Consider the following 12261-nt stretch of genomic DNA (forward strand, 5'->3'; position numbering starts at 1 on the left):
CCCATGGACCCCTACTATATATATATATATATATTTATAAAATCATATATATATATATGATTTTATACATAAGGAAACATGTTAGAACCCCTCCCATGACCACTTCCTGGCTACGACATTGGGGGGAACAGTCATGTCTCGAGATTTTTCACCATTGAACAGCAAAAAATTTAAAAACAGAACATAATAATTCTAAATACAGAAGATGGAAACAACATTACAACATTTTTTTTAACTTAAGTTTTATTCTTAAAATATTTCACAAAATATTCACAAAAATGTATTACACAAAAAAATCTCATTCGTCATTCATAATCATTCACAAAACAATACTGCTTACAGTAATTTTAAGCATAGTCAATATACAATTATGCATAGAGAATTTGATAACTCAATTTTTTAAAGGAAAATACTAAATTCACAGTAACTGTACAAATCTTGAGTGAGAAAGATCTATAAAATTTATTGTTCCTAGCTTTAATTCCCACCAATTTAATTTAATTAAAAAATATTTTTAAAAAATTAATTACACAACCGCATCAGTCCATTTTAATACACCAGGCGGCTCGCTTGTGAATTCAAGTCAATTAACATAACAATAAGGGGCAACATTTCCACCATAGAAAGTCACCTAAAAGGCAGATGTTCAAAACACAGGGAGCATCCCATAAACTGGGGCGCAACAGAAGATAACCACCAATTTACCAGTAGGGTACAAAAATTGGTTGATGCACATGGCTAGACCCGACTGCTCAAAACTCCTACCCATCCATGCATGCTGTGAATTCATCCGGGTTCACGCTGTCACAGCCTCCTGGGGGTTGTAGTGCTTTTTACAGACAAAAATTTTGTGCTGTGACACTGTGACCATGAACACCACATCATCTAGGATCACTGGAGAAGAAAAGACATTAAAGTCACACAGGCTGATGAAAAGCTGCTACTTGTTTTTAAAAAATCAATCAAATTTTATTTTAAAATTAGTTTCTGATTTGTTTTTCCAGTTAGGTACTATACAGCATCATGCCAATAGGTTTTTTTAACATAACATTTTCTCTACTCTATTAATTATAGGTTTTATTTTATAGTTGCTGAATGAATAGTTTTATGGGAATTAATAAATAAGGATCTAAGAATACTATAAAGAATGTTAACGCCAAGAAGTAGCTGTTCCCTATTCAAGATATTTTTTCAACCAAAAATAAGCTAATAAAAAAAATTTTAAATGTACCTTTTTTGTTTAACATATATATATATTAAGAAGATTTTTTTAAAACCTTCTATAACAAGATTTTACAGTAAAGTTCAATCCATTCCCCATATTATCTTTTACAATAAACCAATAAATGACAAACCACATCTAAGCACTACTGAAACAACCATTGGACAGTTTAAATTTTAACAGATTTCTCCTAATGAATTCAACCAACCAGCAATTCCCTAACAAACAAAACATGAACAGCAGAACGAGCAGATAAACATCAAACTTCTTTTGTTTCTGTTGCCTTGTTTAACAAGCCAAACAGAGCTTTGAGACTGAAGTTAATAAAATTACTGCTCTACTCAAGTTAATGTGTTTTGATAAAACAAGGCAAATTAAGTAAAAAGAACACCAGGAGTTTATTAATTACAACTGATAAAAACAGTTAACACTGGAGCAATAATGTCAAAACCTTCTAATTTCAAAACAGGAAATGTTATTTAAGTAATTACATTTGTAGGCAAATTACAATTAGACAACATACTGGGCTTATTTACATATTTGAATATATTTATCCATGATGTGCCCAATTTCACAATCTAGTTCTTCAGAAAAGAACATTTAGCAACTTTTTTTTTTATGTGATCAATATCTCCAAGGGAAGTCACTCTAAAATAGAAAAGCCTTGCTGAATGGGCATCCTCAGGGAGAGTTAATTTTATTGAACAAAATTCAGGGGATAAAGAGCCCTATTGTGCAGGCAATTGAAGGCACCAGAATCAAACAATGGATGTTAAAAAGGCAGAAGACAGGTGAGACCCTAACACTAGGTGCCAGTGTTCATTGTACCAGTGAACACAATTGTGCACTCTAATGTTGCCTCCAAATGGCTGCGCTGATGTTTGATGCCACCTCCGGGAGGCTGGGCTTAAAACAGATAGTATCACTGCAAATAAATCTAAAACCAGCCGACTGTGAAAAGGCCTGATGATGTGACAGCCTCCCACAGTTCTTGGTTACAGATACCCCTCAGATAGCACCACTCATGCTAATTATTAATTAAGAAAACCTGGGTGTTCTTTAACCTTGTGCATGACGAATATAATTAATTGTATTCTCAATGTGTTTGGTGGTAACAAAAAAACACAGATATTTTAAATTTGTATCAAAGTTTTAATTAGCTAATTAATGCCTCTGGCAGCTTTTTTCTTTTTTCTAATTGGCTGACAGCATAAATTAAAATATGTTATTTTATAGAAGGTCCTTTTATAAGCACTACTTAAATTACATGGTGACTACTGTTATTAAAAATATTCTTTAGTATAATATAATTTAACGTTTTAATTTAATAATTTATTTAGAAAAATATAATCAAGCAGTACCCTGAAGTTTGAAAAAAAAAAAGAAATATAAGATACCTGAAATTCTCCGCAAGACATCTTTTTTATCGCTGGTGACTGGGATTTTGTAAGCCGTGTGGACCAGCTTTGTGATTTTGTTGGCTGTTACCTCATCATTTTCCAGATGACCACCGGACTAAAGTGAACAACAAAATATCAAAAGATGTAGCAAGAATGGTTGTTTAGTGTTTTTTCTCCACCAACATTTTGTTCAAGGTAAGCTTTATGGTGTATAGTTGCTAACTTATTTTAAAAACAATATTAATACAAACAAGTTCTGAAACTATTATATTAAATGTTTTGCTGCTACAGAGGATATTAATATTCTGAAGCAATTTGAACACAAATTTTACAGCATGTATATGCAATAAAAATAATACAAAAATAGGGATTGTCATATTTCTTAAAATTACACAAACATATTTAAAAACTAAACTCACCTAAAAAAAGTAACTATTATTAAATCAATCCTCAAGTAAATTTCAATTAATATTTTAAAAATTTCACCCACATATAAAAATAATATAATAAAAGCAATGAAATATAAGCTTACAATTACATTTCACTATAAATTAAAAATAGATCTTACTAAATCCACGAATATCAAACCAATAAACTTACATTTCTAATGTTTCAAAAGGAGTCCAATAATAAATATTCTAACATCAACCTTGAACTTACATTGAGAACAGCTCCTTCTTCATTCAAAACAAGATAGCCTAAAGCATCTGGAATTCTATCCACACCCTGGGTAGCTGCCATTTTATTTCTCTGGAAAACCAAATAAATAGTATAATTAACATTGTCACTGTTTACCACATCAGGTTTTCATCTGAAATCTATGCTAAAAATGTAATTAAAAAATTTGATGTAAAAGTATAGGATTATACCTAGGTGTGTTGAAAAATTGTAAAATGTAATTATTATTATATACTATGTATGTGTGTGTATACATGAGCTTTATCTTGTGATAAAAAGAACTAGTGGGGGCCAATGGGCGTATGTAGTGAATATACAAGACATTCATATTTCTATAAACAGGTCTACCTCAAATTCCAGAAAGACACTTGTCCGAACGCCGATTTCCCGAAAGGACACTTGCCTGAATGTGACAAATGCCCGAATGCACACTTTATTCAGCCTTCGGGCAAATGGCATTTGGGCAAGTGTCTTTCAGGAAAACGCCCGGCTCCCCTATAAACATAGTTCACACACTCTTATGTTGGTACACTATCCTAATTAATATAACAATGTTCATAGGGTCTAGTTTTATAAATATTTTATTATAGTTATACAGGTTTTATTATCAGTGTTTCCAAGAGAATGGAATAATGTTTAGTTCACATAGCATTTATTTACATATCAAATATAGGTAAGTAGCAATGGAGGAAAATGGAAAATAAAAATAAATCAATTTCAGTACTGTGGTATTGTATGTAATACACTTCTTAAAATAAGAACCATGGGAGACTGTGTGTTAGATATATACACACTACTGAAGTCTCAAAGATATATAACAGTACTGTTTATTAATCTATAACACAAATCTTCATACGACACAAACTACACGTAGTTCAGAACTAACTTCAGCGCAACTACTAACCATTTTATATTTATGACTTTTCCCCTGAATGATTCCACTAGTAATTCTACAAATGACTTATTCCACTAAAAGATTTTTAACAATTGCCTTTCTCACTAGAGTCTAGTTGTTATACGATTTTCCCCTTAACCTACATTGGCCTCCCCCCCCCCCCCCCCGCATCTTTAGTCACATGCCCCTGATCTAAGACCTGATTGGCTACCACTGGTCACCTTGTTTCTAGTTGGGAATGTCCAAGCTATGACCTAGTTATATGTTACATTGCCTCATCACAAGTACACAACCAAATCTAAATAAATTTCAGGTCAGCTGCATGTGCTTTATATAATTCGACACAACAGGCACTATCAAGTAATTGCAAAATTTAAAAAATAACTATTAAAATTAACACTAATTCAGAGAAAATACAACACTTAAAAAAAAAAGATAAAATTCTTTCCTTCAAGAAAATTATATTCTATTTATAAAAAAAAGTAATCATCAACTTCTTCATTCTAAATGGTAATAATGGAGGGGATTTTCTTAAATACAACTCAGCATGTAAATATGTTTTGCGCCACACATCCACTGACACTAACTTCAACATGCTTTTCTTTTTGAAATGGCTGCCATAGCCTTTGTACACTCAAAGATAATCTGCAAGGCAGCAGTTGTTCTACTTGAGAGTTCTCTCTGAGCCTCATCTGCTCAGGGGTTTGAACTCAGGAATTTTGAGTTAGCAATTATATGTTCTAGTGCTTGACCATGCAATCCTCTACTGGAGCTAATTTTAAAGTAACAAACTATGATTTGGCTCAAATATGTGTTCATGAGATTAATATTTGGCATCTTAATTTTAATGTGCATAACAGTGTCATTAAATATGTAATGTCTGCTTTAAAAAACAAGTTAATAAAAAGTCTAGTGACAATTTAAGCGCAATTTCCTTATGTTATCCATAACAAAAAAAATTTTTGTGACCGAACAAAAGGATATTTTTGAAAACTTTCTTCGGCAATATTGGTCTAAATTATGGCAGGAATCGATTGGTAAATGTTTCAAGTCGCTAAGTGGTCTGGTTGCCGGGATATGGGCCAAAAACTGCATTTTTTCGAGGTTTTTTGGCTTTTCCAGGAAATCCAGGAAGGAATTCCGTGAATTTTTTTGGCCCACAAACATCCTCGGAACTTGCTTAACATATTAGCTTTTGGAACTAGTCCTCGATATTGCTTCGTTGAGGAGGAGATACGACTTAAAGCTGCGGACACACATCCATCCATCCAGAAATAACGAATTAGTAATCGTAATTGTCAGTACGGAAATAGCGCTAAAAACCATTATATATATATATATATATATATATATATATATATATATATATATATATATATATATATATATATATATATATATATATATATACACATATATATATATATATATTTATATGTGTGTATGTATATATATATGTTATATGAGTCACTTGAGTCATTTGAGTATCAAGTAAGCCTACAATCCCATGATAAATATTGGAGACGGCTAGCTTGTTCATGATTTGACAGCTCTCTGCATGATGAACAATAACAACCTTCATTGTTGCCATTTTTAAAGGCATTATCCAACCTGAGACTGGACTAGCTCTGGAAGCCTGAAAAAGCGCTGGGACAAAGGTCCCCTGCCCAGACAGAGTTTATCCGCACTAAGCCAAAGAGATTTAACAAGATTTCTTCCCCAACTTCAGCCCAGACAAAACAACTTGAAACACTAATTGCAGAGTCAGATTTGAATCTTAAAATGTTGAAGATTAATATGAGCTTTGCAATGAATATTAAAATGATTAGCACAAATAAATTGACACTAATCTCACAGTATTACAGATTTTTAAAGAATAAAGCAGAGTTGGGTAATGTTACATGATGCGATGGATTGCTGTAATTTGATATCTGGTTAAATTAAAAGCTTGAATTTTAAGGTTGTGTACGACAACCAGATATTTTAAAACAGAATACATTGCCAATCATCTTAGTAAAGAAAATAATTAAAATCAGTTTAATTGAAATAAAGCAAAAAAAAAAAAATAAATTAAAAAAAAAAAAATAAATAAAAATAAAATTTTGACTTGAAATGCTTTAGAAGACAAATAGGTATAATAGATATAATACTTTAGTCAATGGTCAAACTGCTCCAGGGGCATTCTCTGGTGACCCCAAATCAATTGTGATATATAGGGCCCTGGCTCCTGCATGTGGTGTTGCAACCACATGTAACCAAGGTGGACAAAGTTGTTAAAGTAAATAAATTGAGCCTTTGAAAACAACAGATGCTCTTAAGAAATTTAAAAAAAAAATTTCTAGTATTGAAAAGAGATGTGTGATGTAGCCCATTTATTGTAAAACAAAAATCTTTAAAGATCGTAACAAGAAGCTGTTGGAACAATAACCATAACAGTTTAAAAAACTACGACAAGTTAAAAAAAAAGGTTAAATAGATTGTGTCACTAAATCAGGATAAAAAATTTCATAGTAAATGTTTCAATAACAAGCTTTTATGTACTAATGCACTAAAAAGTAGAAAATAAATTATAGACTACTATTTAAATAACTATAAAGAAAAGCGTGGGTCACTTTAGTATCTATTGGATACCTTTACTAATGTTTAGGAAGAGACCCATGCTTTTCTTTATAGTTATTTAAATAGTAGTCTATAATTTATTTTCTACTTTTTAGTGCATTAGTACATAAAAGCATGTTATTAAAATGTTTTTTATGAAATTTTTTTTAGTACTTTACATGTTTTATTATCAATAGAGTTGCATGACTAAAAACCATTGCGCGCCTATTGAACGTTGTGGAGTAGTTGGATAGGACTGCCTACTAATTTGGTCAAATTTTTAATTAATTCATAAAAAATTTATCAGGCAACCAATTTGAATGTCATGATGCATTGTCTTCATGTCTTGACCCAGGTACCAATTACGAACCGTATCATTAAGTTAGAAGTGCCTGCAATTTCGCTCTGGTGTTTCGATCTAGACAGACAGACGAAGAAGTGAGTTAAATAAAAGCTTGTAAAAAGGGTTAGGTGTCATGAAGCTTTGCAGTATCAACAATGTGTACAACTTAAATGTAGAGATTGTGCATAGTGCTTTTATATCAATTGCATCATGGTTACAATTTATAGCATATATACACTAAACGTATATTTATGTTTAGAAGAAACAAAAAATACTTTGTAGAATAAATAGCAAATAGCTTTTTTATATAACAGTAAAAGTGTATTCTTTAATAAAAAATTGCAAGACATAATTATATATCAAACAGTAAAGTATTAAAGAGTGTCACTTATTTCCCCTTCATTTGATATCCGCAGCTCCCACTACAGCAACAACCTAGGTATGTTTCGGGAGTAAGCCCAGCCCCCCCCCCCCCCATTGAGCTGTTACGCCACATGCACTTTTTAGTCTACATTTGTTTTAAAGAGCCCCTTACATTAATTAAGTTAAGTATATGGTGGACCACAACTATCTGTGACTAAATCAATCCGGGGGTGGCACACTGCACACCTGTGGTAGTGTACCCAGCTATTTATCCTTTAGTCATTAATACATGATTTATATTATCACCATGAAACTTATTGAATATACCCTAGCAAAGATTTCTGGCATACATTTTTTTAAGTATTGGAAAGACAGTGCTTTCCACTCATTCACTTCTAGATACCCGGGTGTCATGGAAATAGGTCAGGACACTACTTATATAATTGTGTCAACCTGACCAGCAAAGTCCTCTGGCAGTCATGCGACCTGTTCTGCCTTGGACCCCCACATCAGCACTGCTGTGCCTACATTCATTCTAAAGACAAACTTACACTAGAGATATGGTGGGCTATTACATTTTAGGACTAAATCAAACCAGGGTCGGCATCTGGCACACCGCATCATTATGGAGGGGGATCAATTTACACTTAAGGTATTCATACAGCACACCCTGGTCAACTAGGGGGTAGTGTGGATAAACCTGCACCCCAGCAACTATGATACAAGAAATGTAGTGCTGACACTGTTTATTTAAATACAGTTCTAATCTATCAAAGATTATAAATTTAATATCTAGTAAAAATAATTGAGAGAAGAGATAAAGAAAATAGGAATTAAGAAACCTCAACTAATATGATTTTTATATTTAGTCTTTAGGGTTGTATATAATAACTATTCATAAAGTATCAATAAGAATGACATCTGAAGTGAACAATTTTAACCTGTTACTGACAATTAACACTTTATCTTGCTACTATACAAGCAATGTAGGGAATAGTTAAACCTGGTTTAAAGTTTATTAAAATATGGGTAATGAGTGCTCACCTCCAGTTCACAATAATAATTTTTCAGATTACTTCATATGGCAATAAGCCCTTTAATTCACTAGTAGGCTATTAGGCTAGTAAAAGGTTTTTACTGCCGCTAGCCTAATCTAATAGCCTACCAGTGAGTTATTAGGCCATACTAAGTATACTAGGTTTAAAAAATAAAATGTTACGCAACTGATTGTAGGCAATTTGGTGAAAATATATTTTTAAAAAATATGATTAAAATAAACATATCCAAAGACAGTAACTGTATAATATAGGCCTACAAGTCAGTTAACAATACCCAAAATAATATTTTCCAAAAAAATTCAATGTATTTGGCAAATAATTTGCAATTAACTTATACTGTGCTTACACTGGTGTATACTATACATGTGTAAACTAAAGTCGCAAGTGTAAACTTGAATAAATGTGTATTGTGTATGGCTACTTTGTACTAGATGTGGGAATTTTTATACCAGTTGAGTGTCTGATAATAGAATCTTCTTTTAAAAAGGGGTGTTAGGTTACTCACGGTTACTGGTAGTTAATTAATAATTATAAATTAAATACACACATGGCTGGCTAATGTCAATGCTAACCCTGCCCCTAACCATAACCCTAAATGGCTAAGCCCTAATTTCTAACTATAAAATTAGTGGAGATTACAATACTCCAATTACTACTAACAACACAACACACCTATCCTATTATAATTATATAGTAGAGGGCCTACTATAATTATTATTTAATTATCTGACATCGGCTAAAGTAAACATGTACAGTGTTGTACACAGTACAGTCACACAGTGTTGTACACAACACAAATTTGAAAACACTCACACCTAGAATCTAGTAGTACACTGTACACAAACGACACTGTACAGTACTGATTAACTGGGTAATCTATCATTTTAGGTACGTAAAATCACCTGCGACTAGTAATGTAAAAAAACAGGTGACTCCTTAAATTTTAATAATTATTTGACATTTTGAGGAGGATTTATGTTTTTTAAAATACAAATATGTTTCCTTGTTTCATTTATGTACCTGTTTTTAAACAATTGCATTAAAACTTTTCAGTAATAAATGAAGACTAGCGATGTTTCCAATAGATGCAACCATGCTCATTTACTAAAGCAGCCATCTTGTTTATGTTTTATTTTTATAAACTTATAGCGCGAGATTCAGGGGGAAGACACTCTATTTTACAAATGGCTGCTGTTTATATAGCAAATCTTGCTCGCAAACACTGCTGTTTAAAGTTAATTTCTGGCCTATAGGCCTATATACTATATATTGATATATTTATTATTTAGCCATTGATTTAGGTTTATTATTCATTTATCTATAATATTTGACACAAACATATCACAATATACTTAATGTCAATAAGGTAACGTTTTCGTACATTAATAGCCGCGGGCGATTTTACAGTACCCAAAATGATAGATTACCATTAACTGTTTACTTTACAGTGCACTGCCACTGAGTACAGTGTTATAGTGTACAGTGTACAGTCAGTTCTGAGTTCAGTTGTGCACACACTTCACACAAGTCAACAGTGTACAACTACAAGTGTACACACTACTCACTACAGTACTACAGTACAGACTACAGTTTTTTGGACACAGTTGAGTTTGAGTTAGCTGTTACTGTTAGTGTAAGTGTGTGTGTGTAGTACTAGTAGTAGTAGTTAGTAGGTAGTGTGTTGTGTACTGAGAGTGTACTCAAGTCTCAAGTGTTAGTAGTGTACTGACTAGGCCCTGCCCTAAACTAAACTGGCCTAAACTAAACGTTTAATTTTAAGCATAATTAATAATTGAGAAATAAAATTGAAAAATTAAAACAATACTTACAGAGTGAGTTTTTATAATTGATGAAGAATAAAATAAACAGTGTTAACAAGCACAATTATTTTTAAAAAATATCGATACAAAATAAAATTCTATAAGTTTGTTTAGGTTTGATAAAAGTCACATGATCTAAAGGCCTAGATCTAGTTCTCGCGATAACTGGTGTAGCCTGTAACAGGGAGAAGCTATTGTTAAAATATAATTTTGGTATAGAAAAGTGAATTGTTTTTTTTTTTTTACGTCGAATAATGTGATCGATTAAAATTCTTTGATTAGTTTATCGAGATCCAGAGCTCTGGCAGGCAATATTTTTTTAAAAAAAAGCAAAATATTTTTAGTAAAACTAAAAAAGAAAAAAACATCTACAAAAGACAAAATTACCAATTGGAGGATAACTCTGCCTAATAAAAGCCAACTTTGAACTATAGTGGTTATTTCCCATTGTATGCAAAATATACATTTGTGTAAAGTAATATATATCATATATGGCTACTAGATCTAGATTTAAATTTACAAGCCTACTTGCATTCCAGTATTCTTTTAATAATAGTAACGAAAAAATAACAATAACAGTATTTTCACGGTGTCAAAAACAAAACTTAACATCTACAAAAAGAAAAAAAAATGTTTATTCCAGAACTTTTTTTACGGGGAAGGGTGGGAGGGAGATGGGAAGGGAGGACTAACTAAATAGCTAAAAATCCGACACATCAATATAATATAAGCTCCAGGGGTCATCCATAAATGACGTCACGCTTTTTTGGACGATTTTCACCTCCCCCTCCCCTCCGCTACACATCGTCACAAAAAGCCAGACCCTCCCCTAAAATGACGTCACACCACCGCCTACTACCCCCCCCCCCCCCACTCACAATCGCAGTTGAATTTTTCTTAAAACATCGATATTTTTCCAAAATCTTGTCTGAACTGTCAAAATAGAATATTTTAATCAATTCCTATTGCAATTTATTAAAACAGCTTTCTAAAACGCGAAATAACTGCTAAAATTCGTTTCCTAACATTGCTTTTATATAATGCAAAAGTGTGACGTCGCACCATCTGACCCCCCCCCCCCCTTCCTACTCATCACACACCGTCACAAAATTACGGACCCCCCCTCCCCCCTACAGTGTGACGTCATTTATGGACGACCCCTACCAATACCTATTTGAAAAATTAAAACCAAATTATGTACATTCTTAGTCCACGACACATGATTAAATGCCCACACTTATCGAGTTACTTGTTAAATGATTCAGATAAAAACCCGGCTATTCAATGGTTCTTTTTTGTTATTCAAACTAATTTATTTTTTATTATTTTTGGCCGAGAATATAAGTAGATCTACAGATCTCAATCAAATTTGAATGAAATACTTCATTACTTCATATTCTAAAATTGGAAGATGTGGGAAACGAGCTTATCACAGATGACGTCATCAGTATTGTGTATCATTTTCGACAATCTATTTTTAATTCTATTTTTTTATCCTATAATCAATGACGCCTTTAGTGTTGTGTAGTTTAAACTTTTTATTAGCATTGTTTCATAAACGTTTTTTTCCTATTTGTATCATTTGACGTCATTCTGTTTGCCAGTGATAGTTTTTGTTTGACTTATGTTTTAAAAACCGTTCTTGTACAACCATAAACACTTCTCAGGTTGAATAATTAAAGTTGTGTTTCTACATTCGAATATGCCTTTATTTTTTTTCGTTTTTAAATAAAAATGTATCTTTACATTTAACACTTTCAACATAATATTTTCAACTAAAGTACGTATCAATAAGTTCTCCATATATTGCTGAAAATACCGATCTCATAGCCTCGGAAAATATGTTGCGGACATGGTGCGTTTATATATTCTGATTGTTTTAAA

At 32.2% G+C, this 12261-nt stretch overlaps 1 protein-coding gene across 1 annotated transcript; it reads right to left on the bottom strand.

The window, feature by feature from the left end:
- Window positions 1-519: 519 nt before the first annotated feature.
- LOC131931257 (ragulator complex protein LAMTOR4) lies at window positions 520-10526 on the bottom strand. The gene is made up of 4 exons (XM_059287981.1): window positions 10387-10526; window positions 3283-3372; window positions 2620-2737; window positions 520-894 (listed from the first exon to the last, which is right to left on the bottom strand). The coding sequence occupies exons 2-4, from the start codon at window positions 3361-3363 to the stop codon at window positions 797-799; spliced, it is 297 nt and encodes a 98-aa protein (XP_059143964.1). The 5' UTR covers window positions 3364-3372; window positions 10387-10526; the 3' UTR covers window positions 520-796.
- Between the last annotated feature and the right edge of the window lie 1735 nt (window positions 10527-12261).

This window comes from Physella acuta, unplaced genomic scaffold (genome assembly GCF_028476545.2).
Source record: "Physella acuta isolate Inbredline_101_S28 unplaced genomic scaffold, ASM2847654v3 ptg001930l, whole genome shotgun sequence".
Taxonomy (NCBI): Eukaryota; Metazoa; Mollusca; class Gastropoda; family Physidae; genus Physella; species Physella acuta.

Coding starts and splice junctions, on each gene's coding strand:
- LOC131931257 (XM_059287981.1), bottom strand. CDS start 3,363: ATGGCAGCTACCCAGGGTGTGGATAGAATTCCAGATGCTTTAGGCTAT. Junction 2,738..3,282: donor AAGAAGGAGCTGTTCTCAAT/GTAAGTTCAAGG, acceptor TGTTCACTTTAG/TCCGGTGGTCATCTGGAAAA. Junction 895..2,619: donor TGTCTTGCGGAGAATTTCAG/GTATCTTATATT, acceptor TTTCTTCTCCAG/TGATCCTAGATGATGTGGTG.